The following is a 17,647-nucleotide window of genomic DNA, read 5'->3' on the forward strand; positions in this document are numbered from 1 at the left end:
ATAGACGTTGGAGAGGAAGGAATGGAGACAGAGTCACTATCCACCGTGGTTTCTAGGAATGGAGACCATGTTTGAAGAAAAACAGAAGCCTGATCCTGCAAATTATAAATTACACGTTCATATGAAACTGTTTGTATCATAGCCACCAGCCACTCTTCCTGAGAAGGAGATAAAGAAGACTTCCAATGACGTAATATACAAATTTTGTCCGTAGCCAAAGCAGTATGAAGAAGACGGGTCTGTGGTTTAGATAGTTTCGGAAGATCTCGAAAATCATGTAAAATAATATTTGCAGAAGTAAAGGGTAGAGGTAATGACATAGTATTAGCCAAAGTCTTTCTTATAAAAAACCAAAATGATCTAGTACGGGGGCATTCACAAATTATGTGCGTAATATCACAACCGAAAGCAGAACATCTCCAACACAAAGAGTGTAATATCAATTTAGCATGATGTAGTTTAGATGGAGACCAGTGCCATTCATGGATGATTTTGAAAATGCAAAATTTGAGACGAGCCTCTCGGACACCTTTATGTAAACCTTCCAGAATTTGATCCCATTGAGTAATGGAATATGTAACTGATAAGCGAGATTGCCATTTTAATTGAAGAGCTTTTGAGAGGGGCTGCGAAAAAAGAGGATGCAGGAAAGTCTTATAAAGAACAGAAGTCACACCTTTAAAATTTCCCCACAAATGCAAATAAGACAAAATAGGAGATGCGGTCAACAATTCAGGTGGGGAACCTAAATGCTTTGTGATGGCTTGTTGAAGTTGAGTATATTTACGGGATTGTGTGGATGGTAAATGATATTCCTCATAAGGGGCCGATTATGATAGCGATTTTTCCGCATCCTCCGGGCCGGCGGAAGCCACCACCGGCCCGGAGGATGCGGAAAAACCGCTGCGGAGCCTCAAAAGACCCACCGCCATATTAGGATGGCGGTGGGTCTGGGATTCCGTCCGCAGCGGAAAGGCTCTAACATGGCTGGCGGTGTCTATCAGACACCGCCAGCCATATTAGGATGGTGTGAATGACATGTTTTTCCGCGGCAGATTTTCCGCCGTGGAAAAGCATACGGAGTTTCACTTCGGGGGCCCGTTGCGGGCCCCCTGGGTGAAGGGGGGGTGCACATGGGGGGGGGGGGGTACCTATGGTACCCTCTGCATTTGCGTGCACGAAGCGGCAGGCACCGCGCGGTGCCTGCCGCTTTGTGCATGCAAATGCGTGGCATGCATTTTTTAACATTGGGGTGGGTGCAGCTTGAAGCTGCACCCGCCGCAATGTTAAAGATAGAGGATGTGACCGCCACCCTGGCGGTCACATCCTAATCAGCTCGAAGGGAACGCCGCAGCCCATGCGGACGTTCCCTCCTCCTCAGGGGTCGCGGACGGACATAAGTCCGTCCGCGATCCTAATCGACCCCTACGTTGGGAAAAGATTTAAAGTTGTGATCATGAAACAGTTGTTCAAGAGAATGAACACCAGCTTCCTGCCACAGAGGCCAGGATAACATGCGACCACGAACACGAATAGCCGAGTTGAACCATAAAGGAGCTTTGACATGAAGCCGCGAATTAGATTTAAGTGTACAATGACTTCTTTGCCAAGATTTATACATAGCAGATAAGATAGGATTTTTAGGATCGGAAGGACTGGAACCCTTGCCATATAAAAGGGACAAACCAAGACCGGAAGTTAATAAGTAACGTTCAAGTGGGACCCATTGAGGTATGTCTTTAGACTTAGGCAAAAAGAAGGAAAGTTGTGAAAGATGAAGGGCAAGTGAGTAATGCTCGATAGAGGGAAGACCCAAGCCCCTGTGTAATTGGTGAGATTTTAATTTGGCCAAGGTAAGACGCGGTTTAGCCGTACCCCAGATAAAAAGTTTAATTTTGGAATCAATGGACCGAAGAATAGTTAAGGGAATGATTAGAGGGAGCATACCTAGAACATAAAGAAATCGCGGTAGGGTAACCATCTTAACCGCCTGAACCCGTCCCCAGAGGGATAAACCGAGGACCTTCCATTTATCGAAATCTCTTTGCATTTGCGTGATCAAAGGTGTTAAATTGTCCATAACTATGTTATCCCATCCTCTGTTAATCAATATCCCTAAATATTTAAGACGGGATGATTGCCAATGAAATGGAAAACCAGAAATTGCAGCTTTTGTAGTACCAATGGACATGGGCAATGCTTCACTCTTATCCCAGTTTATCTTCTAGCCGGAGAAGGAAGAGAAATCATTGATGATGCGAAGGAGAGCAGGAAGAGAGCGGGGAAGATCAGTAAGTGTGAGAAGAATATCATCCGCGTATAAATACATTTTCAGGGCTCGGCAAATTCACTCGACCGCTCGCATTTGCGAGTGAGATTGATTAAGGACGAGCTATTTTTAGGTCCTACTCGCCCTTTCTGGCGAGTAGGAATACAAACTTGACACTTGAACTCTGCTTCTGAAAGCAGAGGAAATGTGACAAGATAGGAAGATTTAAAGGCATCTTTATTGCTCACAAAGTAAATGAACAATAAAAATGCTTTTAAATCTTGTTAACTTGTCACATTTGCTCAGTTTTCAGAGTTTGAGGTCAAGTTCATTTAAGTTAGGTCGAGGAGATTTTGTAGTTTACTAGACCTGCAGGTCTAGAGCATTTTTTATGATTCGTCGAGCCCTGCATTTTTGAATGACCAATTGGAAGAGGAACTTCAACCACTGCAGTCGATTGACATATTGCAGCAGCCAAAGGTTCCATTGCCAGAAGGAAAAGGAGGGGGGAAAGTGGACAACCTTGACGAGTACCCCGTCTAATTGGAAATGGAGTAGAAAGGAAACCACCGCAGTTAACTTGAGCTGATGGACTATCATATAGCAGTCGCACTTTAGCTATAAATTGGTCGCCTAATTCAAATCGTTGCATTATGATAAAAAGATACTCCCATTCAATGCGATCAAATGCTTTTTCAGCATCCAAAAAAAGAAGTAGGGCATCATCAGCAAGATGTTTAGCTGACCATAAAGCATGAGAGAGAGTACGTAGATGATTCCGAGATGAACGACTGGTCAATTGTGGATTAAAGAAGGTAGAACCTTACGAAGACGTGATGCGAGGAAAGTTCTTGCAGAATGCGTTGCATAGTATCAGATAAGGATTTGTCGCTCTGAGGTCGCAGCTTGCGATGAAGGAGGTGACGCAGAGCCATTACCTTTAACTGTCGAAGTAGAGAGTTGTTTTACCACTTCAGTGAAAAGTGTTTGTTTAGGACCACGGCCACCATTTCTATTATTAGACATTTCCGTGCACCGTTGTAGTGGTGGTCTACAATAGCGAATAGAAAAAATATTGGAATATGAGGCAATGATGAAGACAAGGATGTATCAAATAACAAAGAGGTAATAAAATATGTGCAGCAAGTAAATGACCAATACGAACAGCATACAATTAATGCCTGAAATTGGAAAAGTCACTACAGCATTGCAACAAAATAACAAATAGTATCTTGCGTGCCAAAACTACCTCAGAAATAAAGCATGTAAATACAGTAAATGGGTGCGATAATAGGTTAGCAATGCAATGGTGATAAAGTGATTGTACACATTGAGAAAGTGCGCACTGAATCTGAAGGTAAAGCGCTTCTCAAATAGGAAGACAGCATAGAAGTACCATCCACTCGGGACTGCCTCAAGGAAAAACATAAGCTTGTAGCACTGGTATAAAGAGCAATGACTGTGAATGAATTTCAAATGTTTCTTGCAGGCATAACTGGTAGTAAGTCAAAATGAGAACAGACTGAAATATTAAAAATTGGACAGGGCTTATAATCCTGCCTGTGAAATTTCAAACAGCATGAGCGCAGTAGTATTCAGTATGGAAAATTCCTCCACACCAACTGTCTTTGACATCAACACACTGAAGTATATAAAACTCAGTTGAAAAGGTTCAAAAAGTACAATGAGGCAGAAAAGAAAGTCCTGTAGAAAATACTTCAAATGGCCTCCAGGTGGTGAAATTTGTCGTGTGGAAGTAATTCTCAAAGGACTCTTCTACTAACCTTCAAACAAATCCTCTTGTAAATATGTTTAAAAGAAGGCGCCGTGTATTAAGAGTATACACAATGTTAGACTCATCATGTCTCTGTAGGCTGAGGAGCGCGGCCTCGTCGTCTGAGGGGGCGCGGCCTAGGGTATGAGAAAGCCCGGCCCTAAAGTTGTAGGAGGCGCGGCTTACCCTGAGGAGAGGCGCGGCGTCATGAGCGCGCAGTTCACGGTGCGCGCTCCAGAACAGACAGGCTCCTCGCTGACATGCCGGGAAATGAGTATATAAAACTCAGTTGAAAAGGTTCAAAAAGTACAATGAGGCAGAACAGAAAGTCCTGTAGAAAATACTTCAAATGGCCTCCAGGTGGTGAAATTTGTCGTGTGGAAGGAATTCTCAAAGGACTCTTCTACTAACCTTCAAACAAATCCTCTTGTTAAATATGTTTAAAAGAAGGCGCCGTGTATTAAGAGTATACACAATGTTAGACTCATCATGTCTCTGTAGGCTGAGGAGCGCGGCCTCTTTGTCTGAGGGGTCGCGGCCTAGGGTATGAGAAAGCCCGGCCCTAAAGTTGTAGGAGGCACGGCTTACCCTGAGGAGAGGCGCGGCGTCATGAGCGCGCAGTTCACGGTGCGCGCTCCAGAACAGACAGGCTCCTCGCTGACATGCCGGGAAATGAAGGAGAGCAGCGCCGCTGAGCGTCGAAGACCACCGCTGGGCTCAGCAAAGTCCCCGCTTCCAGTGGGGTACGAAAGGCAGGATCCAGACCACCAGGTAAGGGCAGGAAGCTCGTCAGGGGTCCGTCCCTCTGCGGAGCTTCTCCCTCAGGCGGCCATCTTCCTGCGTGGCCAGACCACGCCCCCCACAATTGTATCTGGAAATGACCTACAGCCTGCTTTAAAAAAAAGGCCTAAATGCGGTTTGGTTTAAGTTTTTTTTCCTCTTCATTGTATTCAAGCTGAGAACGTCCTGCCTAGGATACATAACAGTCAATTCAGAGCAGCAAGAATGTTTTCCAATGTAGTCTGTTAGTTTGGTGTGCGAAGTCACGAACAACAGGAAAGAGCTGTTCTTTAAATAAATGTATGTAATCTGGGTGGGACAGAACAGAAAAGCAGGAAGCTTTTTCTAGTGTGAACATTGTATTAAATATGGATCTATTCCAAAATTAGTATTATAAGAAGTAGACATGCGATAGTTGTTTGTGGTGTTTTAACACTTCTCCTTTCTGACTGCTAGTCTTTCTGTTTGTCAGTTCTAGGCTGAAAAAATACATGCAGTCATTAGTATATTGTGTTCATCCACTACAATTCCACTCAATAGCATGTGAGCCATTTTTACCTTACTTCAAGCTGAACATGTTTAATTTTGAGCAAATTGGGCTTGGATTACCATTTGTGATGGCGTGTGTGCTTTCCTATGTCAATCATCTTTTCAGCTGGTGGACTCATTTGTGGGTATTTCGCTTCATTTGCATTGCCCTATGTGGACTACTCCTACATTTGACCCGTTCCACATTTAAGTAATCTTCCACATTTGGGTCTCATACCTTGAAAACGCCAAGATTTCCATGTCGGTAGTAATTGTTCGAAAACTTAATATGATTTGTTTGGCGCATAACATACATAGGGATTGCTAGACATATGCATATGTTTCTCAGCAGGAGGTTACAATTGTTAAATACTATATTGGTGTACACTGAATGCATACTCTATGCACCATGTTACAAAGACACATTTTTAAAGACTGAAAGAGCCGTAGATTAAAAGTAGCTCAATCCAGCTCAGATACATCCGCAAATACACTGTTTTGAAATCGGGCCATCACAACCCTTGTTCCCAAATGACGTAAGATTTGCAGAAAGTGCTATCTTTGTAGAATTTTAAGAATTCCTTAAAGTTTAATATGCGCAATGCCTGTTGTCTGTCTGAATAGACAGCTGAGTGAAGAATGTTGACAAATGGACTTTCTCTTTCAAGTGGAACGAAGAAGGCCTTTTTAGAAAAAAATATGGATTGGTGGATAAGAAAACCTTACCTGTAAAAACTTTAGAAATGGTGTTTTAGTGAAAAAGCTTTAATTTTCATCCATCCTTATAGCGGAAGATATAGCCAAGAGGAAAGCAGTTTTCAGATGAAAGTAGTTTTTCATGAAAGCATCTGAAGTATGACTTGTGAATAGGATGTCACAAGCGGCAGCAGACCAAAATTTAAAGTTTGGCAAGATTATTCTTGGTCTCTGTTAGACAAGGATCTTTGGGCCAGATGTATCAAGGCTTTTTGCATTCGCAAACGGGCCGATTAGCAGAATCGCCCGTTTGTGAACGCAAAAATGCCTTTTGCAATGTATCAAACTCTTGGCATTCACAATATGGGTAATCGTAATTTTTTGTGATAACCTAAATTGCTAATGCAGTTAGGGAATCGCAATTTGCTTTTCCCTAAATGCAATTCATGTAGGAATCGCAAATTGCAAATTTGCATTTAGGAATCACAAATTACCACCAACTTCAAATTGGTGGTAATATGCAAATTCCTAGAAAAATGCACATTTTTGCATTTTTTTAAGTGTCATGTGGCGCACAAACCTGCCCTTAGGGCATGTGTGTGCACGGCACATGTGCACACTTACCCTTGTAATTGCATTTGCAATTTGCGATTACCAATTTGGTAATTGCAATTTGCGAATGTCTTCCCATTAATTCATATGGGCCTCTAGGCCCACTAAAATGAATGGGAAGGCATTCCTTAATAGCGAATCGCAATTTGCGATTCGCTGTTAAGGAATATGTGGGAATCGCAATTAGTTTTGCAAATCTTACATACATTGCATTTTGCGATTCTTAAATAGCGAATCAGTAAAATTCGCTATTTAAGAATCGCAAAAGCAATTCTTGATACATCTGGCCCTTTTTCCTTTTCTTTGTTGTTTACTGGTTAACTGATGTTAACAAAGATCTCCGATGTTCAATGGATAGCTTCCTGCATTTTATAATCACTGTCTTCTGGGTCTCCCCATCATCGATACACAATCAAGTTGAAGGAGTAAAAGTGAGAGCTTCTTGCACTGCTTTTGAGAGGTGTGCCCCAATTCACAAGATATGCAACATCCATTGATTCATGATACCATTACTCTATATTCTAGGTGAATAGCGAATGTAAGATTCAATCGAAATGACCTCTTCCGCCTCCAACTGTATCTCATGGTTGAAAATCTTCTCCTACGCGGAACTGAAGACGAGAACGAGTATAAATAAGTAAAAGTTATTCACCCTAGACAATATATTATACAGACTTCTAGAGTTACTCCTGATGCATGATCCTCCAATATCCCCTCTAATATGCCCTCCCCATAAAATAGTTTCCACTTTGCACTTTCAGGGGCAGAAAAAGAGGACAGAGGTGGTAGGAGCCACAGGCGGGTGAGAGGAATAGGGATTAGGGGGAGCTACTGGATCTCAGGCGATCAGGTACATCTTTTAGGCTCGCTTAAAGTGCAAAAGCACCTACTTCCTTTGAGCTATTTTTACAAGATGTCCCTAACAAAGGACTGAAACGGTTGCAGGACTTACCCAACAAGAGCTGCATTAGTGAGCAGCTTTTACTTCATCAGCATTACTATATCAAAATGTAATAGTAGTTTTTCCACATCACAAAAGACAGAATTAATCATTAATTCAACTTGAAATTTTTTAAAGTACACTATCAGTAGATCAACATTTTCTTTCAGCAAATAGTATTTTCAGATTAGTTTTTCTACTATTATGTTATTGCCACTTAAACAAGCACAATAGGTACCAAAAAAAAATACAACACGTGCCACCTATTCTACTCAATAGCACCCCAATACTAACCTCAGCTCCGTATTTTGAAATATTTTTTAAAATGTTGTACTAACCATCTTTTACTATTTTTGTTTTGATTATTTCACATGTTTTCGCACATTTAAATTGCATTTGATTGAATTTGATCTCTTGAAGTTACCGGATTGTGTTATCTTGTGCCTTAGGCTGCAAATATGACAGTAGTTACTTAGCATACATTTGCTTCCAGCTACATGGTAGAGTAGTCTTTTTCTCTTATCACTAGAGTTATGGCGATACATGAAATGACGGACTTTTAAAATAATATACCTGAGAATTCTTGTCTGTTGTCAGGGAAACTTTGCGCTCTAGACATCCTGGACTTCCTGAGAGATGGTCTGGAACAGAAAGTGTACATAATTAGAACCAGACAGAGCCCTCTATATCCCTATATTTGTGAACATTGAAACAAAACATCTTTTCATGAACCCAAGAGCTACACAAATACACAATGTAATCCGTGAACCGATCAATGTAACAGGTACCTTTCTGATTAATTTCCTAATTGTTCAAGAACAATTATTACTCAATGTACGTCATACTTGAATGCAGCTCAGAAAAACTCCCAATATTTTCTGCAGGTGAACAAAATATGCTGCACTTTATTTTTCTGGATACAGACTCGATGTGAAAGGCTAGAACTTTTATTTGCTGCTCTTCAAGCTCACAAAAACATCCAGAAAAGAAGACAAATGAAGCATTTATTGACAGCGCGAAATTCAAGATAAAAGAAATGCTAGAGGCAGACACTAAATTAAGGACTATAAAGGAAGTGGTCGCGTATCTTGATGAAGCACGAGACAGAAAATGGAAATCAGGATGGTATCTGACCATTTATTTCAGTAGGAGACAAACATGGACGACAAATCTCAGTGCCTCCCCATATTATGGTGGTGGACTTAAAGTACAAAGTAAGAGAAACTGCCCCAGAATACCTACAAGGTTAGATATACAAGATCTGAATATTCCTCTTTAAAATAAAAAAAAGATGGTACACTGTTTCAGTCGGCTATTCTGGTCTTATTTCAACAGTGAGGTATTTTTTATGTTTCTTTAATGGTAGCTAATTTAGCATGTCCGTGAGGGGTATAGACTAAATAAAAGATGGTTGAGAAAGCATGACAAGTATCTCAAAAGGCTCACAACACAAGTCTGAAGGAGGATTTTTTCCCAATGTATGGTTTGACTTGTCCCACTGTATTTTCCATATAGGTTGAGCGTGGTAGTGAGCTGTCCTGATGTGATGTTTGTCTTATTTTACTTTTATGGAACAAGAATATTTCTATTCACAGCAGCAATTTAAAGTTACACCTGTACTTAGCAGGCATGTTGCAATTTCTCGCTGCTGTAGATTTTCTTATCAAGTGGGACTTTAGTGAGCTTTCCATGCAAATAAGTCTACAGTTTCTTGTGTACAAAAAGTAAAACGGTCATCAAATCCCAATTTCAATTATCTACCGCCAGACTAACTTGCAATGCTCTCCAGGGCTGGAAAGCTTCAGTTCTCCCAGCGGCAAACTTACAATGTTGGAAAGGAATGTAGGTCTACCAGTCAATACTATATCCTTGGTCTCCTAATAACCTGATTACATTAAAAAAAACATACAAAGGGCTAATTATCAGGGCCAGCTGCAATCCAAAAATTACAACTGTCAACTACTTCAAGAGATGCCAAAGTTGGAAGGGCCTCGGTTTACCTCATCTATGCATGGTGTCTTAACAGAATCAACTTTTCGGAAATAGTTTGTGAAAAATAGATGACTGGAAAGAAACATCAGCTTTAGACACCTATATTTCTCTAATAAGTAAATATTTAAGTGAATATGTTTATATACAGGGCGGTGGCTTGGTAGCCAACAATGACGGACGCGTGAGTCTGCAGCTCCGCGCCAACCTGAAACTTATCCTGTGACATCTGAAAGGTAAGCGGACAGAGAGAGCCGCACGAGGTGCATACCTCTTCGGACAACGTGGGGCCATGCCCAGGTAGAATTGGAGCCCCGAAACTGTTATACCGGCTGCGGTGGACCTGCAACCAGCCGCGGACAGCAACGGCCAAAATGGCGGCTCCGGTTTGTGGAGCTATACAGACCTGAGACGCTTAGGGACGTTGTGCCCTGGTGGCTGGTTGCAGTTGGTGGGCAGCAGGGACTCGGTGACCCCCATAAGAAACCAGGGATAGCCAAGATCTCAACTGTGATGCAGCGGGCCCGCAACGAAGGTCACCCAGCAACAGGCGGCTGCTGAGACTGCTGCATCACTGTGGGAGCAGCGGCTGCCTCGGTAAACAAGATGTGACCACCAAGGCCCTGATAGGACACCAGCTGCTCCGCAAATGCAGGTGGGACCGCTGACGGAGTTGAGACTCCAGATGAGCCCGTGTAACCCCCACCTGATTTGAGACGGCACGGGCCACACCGGCTGCTTCTGCCAGAGTACCTGGTGAGCCACGGGGAGAAAGACCTTCCTCCCCTTCTCCCACTCACTTTTCTGGGAGCCTGGGCCCTGGGAGTGGTGACTCCGATCAGGAAACCTCCCTGCGGCCTGATGTGTAGAGCTGGGGGTGGCTGGTCCCCTTGGACTGTCGTGCTCTACAATATCCTGGCAGAATGCGGGACCTGGGAGAGACTACACAGGAGTGAGAATAAGTGGATGCTGCCATGGGGATCCCCTGATGCCCCAGCGTTGGTGAAGACTTGCCGCCACAGGGGCTGGGCGGCTGTTGAGTCCGCTTGAGAATACACCAAGCCTGTGGAGGTCCGGGACCAGAACCAGAACCCAGCTGGGTTTTGGATGACACTCCTGTGTTCAACCTCTCCCCATTGACGTGGGGTCGTCTATAAAGTGGCTCTAATTTGGGGCCTTACCCGGGTTGGTGGAGGTCTGAGCTCAAAGAGGAACTGGGTAGCCCTGAGTGGACAGCTGAGTAAAGATTGTTGCCAAATGGACTTTCTCTTTCAAGTGGAATGAAGAAGGCCATTTTGGAATAAAATATGGATTGGCGGATAAGAAAACCTTGTATGTATGTATGTAGGTAGGCCTACTTATGTAGCGCAACTGTCACCCAAAGGGTATCCTGGCGCTTTGACCACAGACATTCCTACAGATGACAATTACACTGCCTTCGGAAAAAGGTACGTTTTTAGGTCCTTTCTAAAAGACAGGAGATCCTGCTTACACCTAAGTGCCAGAGGTAGAGAGTTCCAGAGCTTGGCGGCCGTAAAGCTGAATGAGCGGCCGCCCATCCTCGCCCTTTTTATCTTGGGGACAGTCACCAAGAAGGCCGAGGAGGATCTCAAGAGTCTGGCGGCAGAGTACCAGGAAAAGAGACCTCGCAGCACCACGGGACCCAGCCCATGCAAGGCTCTAAAGACTAAGCAATCTGATTTAATACAGATCCGTTTTTGCACCGGTAACAAGTGTAGGTCCGAAAGGGCAAGAGAGGACGAAGCAGACCAAGGCCGCGAGAGCGCCAACTTAGCTGCCATGTTCTGTACCCGCTGTAGCTTCATAATTAGAGTACTGGGGGCTCCCAGAAGCAGTGCGTTGCAGTAGTCTAACCTACTGAGGATGATACTACGCACTGCTTCTGTCCTTGCTGCGTGAGGGAGTAGTGGAAGAATCTTCCGCAGCATGCGTAACAGCAGCATGCAGGTTGCCGTGGTTTTATTAACGAAGGCGTCCAGCTGGAGACTAGGCCTGAGCAGGACACCTAGGTTACGGACTGAGTCTGCCGCTGTGACAGTGCCCAAAGTGGAAGAAGGCCAAAGACCCTCTGGCAGAGAGCGAGGCATACGATCTGCCGAACAAAAGAGAACTTCAGTTTTTGCCCCGTTAAACTGTAACGAGTTCTGACGCAACCAATCCGCGGCTGCCGACATACAGTGGTGAAAGGATTCTAGGGGACTGCATCCCTACCCTCGATGGAAAAAATAAGCTGAGTGTCATCGGCATAGTTGATGACAGACATGCCGAATGACTTAATCAGACTTATTAGAGGGCGAAGGTATAAGTTGAAAAGGATCGGGCTGATTGCAGAGCCCTGCGGTACTCCCTGTCTTACATCTCTCACCACCGAACGAAACGGCGGCATAGCCACAGATTGCCACCTGTTACAGAGGTACGATGCCAGCCAGTCCAAGGCTAAACCAGTTACCCCGGACTCCCGGAGCCTACCCAGTAGAACCGCATGGTCGACCGTGTCGAACGCGGCCGACATGTCAAGCAGCACCAAAAACGCTGCTCCTCCCATGTCGACACGCGAACGCAGGTCATCCAAAACGGCCACCAAGGCAGACTCTGTACCGTGGGTTGGCCTAAAGCCAAATTGGGCCACGCCCAACAGATCGTTGGATTCAAGGAAGCTGGACAGGACCCTAGTGACCAATTTCTCTAAGATTTTTATTGAGAAAGGCAAGAGTGAAATAGGCCTATAGTTGGTCGGACATAAAGGGTCCAAGGTGACTTTTTTTTAGCAGTGGGGAAATCACCGCTAGTTTCCAGCTATCTGGGACCATGGCCGTGGTCAAAGACTGGCAGCAGATGGAATGAAGCGGAGGGAAGAGTTCTACCTGGAAAACCTTCCAAAACTTGTGTGGCAAGGGGTCTAACGGGGAGCCGGATGACACACCATTCGCCAACAGACAGAAATCCTCCATAAATACCCATAAAAACTTTAGATATGGTGTTTTAGTGAAAAGCTTTAATTTTCACAGCACTACGGGACTCTGCCTGACTGGCCTGCTGGTTTTCCCCCACCTCCTTTCCTTTGGCCTGCAGCGCACAAGGTTTCGGAGTGGAGAAGTGACCTGCCCGGTTCCTGGAGTTGAGCCGCCCCACAGGGTGCTGTGGACTCCCGGGACATCTGAGAATCTCTTGCCCCCACAGGCTACCGGTTCACAACGTGTTGTACTGCTGGTTGATCCAGGAGGTGTCTGGATACAGCGGAATACCAGTGGCCTCACATCTCTGTGTTTATTCCAGAGGTGATACCTGCGGAAGTGCCTTGATAGCATACGCTGGTGAAGATTGGGAAGCCCAGGGCAAGGGCGACTGGAACAACAATGGATCGTGGAAAATAAGCTCCTGACCACGACCCAGAGATCCCTGTGGGAACTAATCCAGTTCAACAACTGGCCAAGATACTAGAGGCTATAGCGGTTACTAAATCTACCCTTCACCAAGATAATAGTACAGTTTCAGTGGGTCTAGGGTTGCTTTGTGCTGAACACCACTAACTGGTGGAGAGAGTGGGGACCGCAGAAACTTCCATTGCAGATATCCTACCTACGCAACAAGCACTAGCTCATACAGTCGAGGAACTCACAGATCGGGTTTATCCCTAGAACACAGGGCAGAAGATGCCGAAGGTCGCAATAGGAGGAACAATATTCGGGTAGTTGGTATACCAGAGGGGACAGAGGTCAAGGACATGCTGACCTTCCTTGAAACCTGGCTCAGTACAGTGGTGGCCCCAGAGGATCTCTCTGCTTTTTACACTCTCAAGAGGGCCCACCGGTTCCCTACCCATCCGTTAGCACTGGGGCACGCACCGCGCCGCGTGGTGGCGAGGCTTCTGCATTTTAGAGACAGAGATACCCTTCTACAGAAAGCAAGAACTGCAGGTCCTTTTGTGATCGATAATAGTAAGGTATCAATTTTCCTCGATCACGCACCCGAGGTGCAGCGGCGACTAGCCTCATTCACAGAAGTAAGAAGGTGCTACAGGAGGAAGCCTAGAACACTTACAAGATCCTGCCACGCACACAATGATCTGTGGCAATTGTGGCTTTTTGGGATACACTTCAGGATAGATCACACACTCAGTGACAATTCCAGTAGTTTAGGACTACATTTCTCATAATCCAGAGTCTGTCGCCGATCGATAATGTCATCAAAGGGACGCCAAGCACTACAAGGTGGGCAAAACACAAACGGGACAGCAGCATCGGACGGAGGATAGGGATAGACTGTAGGTGATCCGGCGAGGGAAATCCTTGACAAAGTAAGCCGTATATGTGACAAGCACTCCTCTTTAATTGTGCATAATGGCGCAGCACTCTTTAGTTTCTCTGTTTGATCCATCTAATTGGTGCAACCTTTATAGGGAAGAGGTGTGGTGGCTGACTCTGGAAAACAGGAGTTCATGGTCGGATCCCCGGCGGCAGGTTAGCCCAGCACCTTGTGACTCTGGGCAATAGCTCGCTTAATCTTCCCAACGGCCCCCGCGCCGGGACACCTCTCCGGAGGTAGCTGTGTGCTTTACAAATACTGGTATTTCATTTCAGGGTGTGCCTACAGGACTCCCTCCCCCACCCCTCCATGAGGCAAAAGATTTAGCTACACAGGGTAAGATCACGGTGTTAGTGGGTGTGTTTATATATATGTTGTGTACCTAGATTTTGAAAAAGGACATAAAGATAAAATTATAATGATGTGCAAATTACAGGACTTGATTGAGACACCGTGCAGACATCGTATGTTTTAAAATTGAGTGTGCATGAGCAAAGGGGTGTGAACATGTGTATCACTCATGATACTTGCACAAGGGCGACTGCATTTGGGCATGCAAGCAATCCGCTCAAAACCTTTTGAAACAAACGCACTTTGGCTACTCTGCAGAATATGTTTTCTTTTTCAATGTGTGTAATGTATTCACTTAACCACCCATCCTTATGTCTTCTAGGTAGTTTCTTCTTAGCACAGAAGAACCCGGAGGGGACTAAGGGCCAGCCGGGTATTGTATGCATGAAAATTAGCACACATGTAATAAGGAAGCACTGTAAGGACACATAGGGTTCATTTTGGTCCTGAAGAAAGCCGGAGACCCCTGTAGGGGCCATTTTGGGGCTGAAACATGTCGACCCGGTTGACTAAACAGGGCTGGTTGTTTGTAATCGGACAATTAGCACCATGACAGGGCTATTATTGTCTGTTTTGTAAACATCCCTCTTCCACCAAGGAATAAAGGTTCTAAAATGTAACCAGTAGGCAGTAGGGATTTTTAGCATTGGACCCCTTTCCCTTTTCTTCTTCTCCTCACTTTCCCGCTAATACTTGAACCACAGCCCTAGTGTGAGCTCGTTTGCCATTAGAGGATTCTTTGGCGAACGTGCGATGGTCGATGAGGAAGCCTGACAACTGGATGGTGTGCAAGGCCATCTTGTAATTTTTTACGCACAATTGTGCGGATGAACAGAGTAGCTAGAGTTTTTCCTTGGTGAAGGAACAACTATATCATAAGTTGTGTAAAGGTCCCTGTAAGAGGTTGGGCTAGTAAACATAGGGACCAGTTTGTTTGTGTGGTGGAAGCTACAGGATGAAGGCCTGCAATATTCCCTAATGTTCCCAGCTGGACTACACATAACCTTGGATGGGAAAACTCACTTCTGTGAGAGGTGTGGCGCCGCGGCCAGGGTGACTGACGCTGGAATCTGGGGATCACGGTTCCGGCGGCAGGTTAGCCCAGCACCATGTGACTCTGGGCAATAGCTTGCTTAATCTTTCCGACGGCCCCCAGCGCCTAGAGACCCTTACGGTTGATTGTTCGCGCTTTACAAATGTGGATTATTATTATTAATATTGTCCTGGATGGCTTGGGAGTGGGTTGAAGCCTATAAATTCGGGGTCCCGCCCTCAAAGATGGACTCTGCTACTGGAAGTCAAGACTTTCGCGCTAGGAAGCGGACTCGAAAGAGGCCCAAACGTAGACCGCCTATAAAGCTGAGCCAATCCCAAACAGAGAAAGAAAGAGCTGCTGCACTCCAGGCAGGTGGCCGACATCATGAAACCTAAAGAGTCATGATCGGAGGCTGGTTCACCCTCAGGGAAAGGGACTGGGGACTCTGAGTCTGGCTCAAATCGGGCAGACAGTGTTCTGTTGCCACAGGTTATACCCAGGTTAGCGGATGATCTCTGAACAGACGACCTGAACAGACGACCTTGCTGTGGAGAACGCTCCACAGATGTAGTAAGTTCAGAGGGCTAAAGTTATTGGAGTTCAGGCTGGCTCAGGCTGGCGGATCATTCATGACCCATGCTCCATAGCCTACCCTCATCCAGAAGTCCACACCCTGCCATGGTTGGGGCCCATTGTTGAGTCGAATGTACTGTTTGCAGTTTGGCCATCTGGCCGTGGCCAGACTGCTCTGGGGAAGGGGAGTTTGGATTCATTTGTTTTTTCTTATTTATGATTTGATTATGTTTTGTTGCAGGGGTGGTGCTACACAGTCCCAAGAGGTTGGGGGCGGCCAGGAGGTAGGTGGGAAGCAGAGATCGAGGTAGATTTTTATTGAATGATGCCTACACATCACAAGCAGAAATTTAGGACATGGAATATCAGGGGGATGGGGACTGTAGCAAAACGGCATAATATACACCGGTACCTGCAGAGGAGGGGGTGTAGATTGCTTTATTAACAAGAAACTCACCTTATACACAGCGAAACCGAGAAATTACGCAGACATTGGAGAGGGCAGGTCTTTGCAACATCGTACTCTGCATACGCCAGAGGGTGTTAATCTGGGTCCGAGCAGAGGTAGCCTTCGAGACCATCCATACTTTAATAGAAAGAGAGGGCAGATACATATTCCTGAAAGAGAGTCTGTATGGGTGAGAGATTACCTTAGGCTGTGTGTACGCCACTAATTAAGAAAAGGTTCCCTTCCTCCATGGTGTTTCAGCCCACATAGCGGAAATAGCAGTGTCGGAAGTGATCAAGGAGTGTGATTTCAACTGAGTTGCTAACACAGCACTGGACAAATTGCTTCCCCCACTACCGGGAGCCCAGGCCCATCGCACAGCAATGGGATTTAGGGATTGGATGGGACATTGGAGTTGGAACATATTTGGATTACACAACATCTGCAAGACAAAGACCTCTCATTTCACTCCTTGATAGACCAATTGCACACAAGGATAGATACATTTCTTTGCTCCTCTGGCTTGGGACATGCTATTACTCACACTTAATATCTGAGGCGTACCTTTTCTGATCACAGTGTGGTAAATAAATAAATAATACCCTATTTTTGACTAGGCATATATCATAACAGATAGCTCAATAAATAAGAGTCAAGATTCGAGGTAGTAGGAGTTTCTGCAGGTTTATTACAGCATAAGGACAGGATCAGGACAACCTGCATAGAAACAGAATGGCAGGGCTAGAGTGGCCCGGCAGCTGCCGGGGCTGGGTCTGGGATGAGCGCTCTAACTTTTAATAACAATACACGGGCATATATACATAGCGCGAACACATAGCATTACATTGCAGTAGGCGTAGCAGTGGGTGGAGCAGAAGGTGTGACGCGTAGCAGTCGCGAAAGATAACAGTAAAAGTAGGTGTAACTGGGCGTATACATAGACATGTGGTGCAGACGTAACAGAATATGTCATGAATGGGGCGGAAACCATGGAGGGGGCTACCTAAGGAGCCGGAACCTCTAACCTAGTGGTGCGCGCAAACTGGCAATGACGTGTTACTAGGAGAAGCTGGGGGTTATGAACTCTGTGCTAGGAGCAGAGACTAAAGTCTGGAGGGTCGGAGCGACATGTACCTAAACCCTATCTAGTATCTAATGTTTAGGGAACATGTTGATATAAACTAGAAGTCATGAGGGGAAAAGCTAACTTGACTCTAAGACTGGACCATGCATTATTCTACATGTAGTGCGTGATGAAGAATATTAAACGACCAGTAAATGCAGTATTTCTCTTAACATGGAGACGAGAAGGCTAGACAATGACG

At 45.1% G+C, this 17,647-nt stretch overlaps 1 protein-coding gene across 7 annotated transcripts in view; it reads right to left on the reverse strand.

Annotated features, from left to right (window-relative positions):
- The window catches only part of MAP3K3 (mitogen-activated protein kinase kinase kinase 3), a 2,022,699-nt gene that overhangs the window by 1,034,375 nt on the left and 970,677 nt on the right, over positions 1 to 17,647 (reverse strand). For all 7 annotated transcript variants that reach the window (XR_013594968.1, XR_013594969.1, XM_078645061.1 and 4 more), the window contains exon 9: positions 8,173 to 8,240. Coding sequence is in view for 5 of the 7 variants with exons in the window: in XM_078645061.1 (XP_078501187.1) it covers positions 8,173 to 8,240 (68 nt within the window). In the remaining 2 variants the exon portion in view is untranslated. The remainder of the gene's footprint in view (positions 1 to 8,172; positions 8,241 to 17,647) is intronic.

The sequence above is a fragment of the Lissotriton helveticus genome, chromosome 5_1 (genome assembly GCF_964261635.1).
Source record: "Lissotriton helveticus chromosome 5_1, aLisHel1.1, whole genome shotgun sequence".
NCBI classification, from domain to species: Eukaryota; Metazoa; Chordata; class Amphibia; order Caudata; family Salamandridae; genus Lissotriton; species Lissotriton helveticus.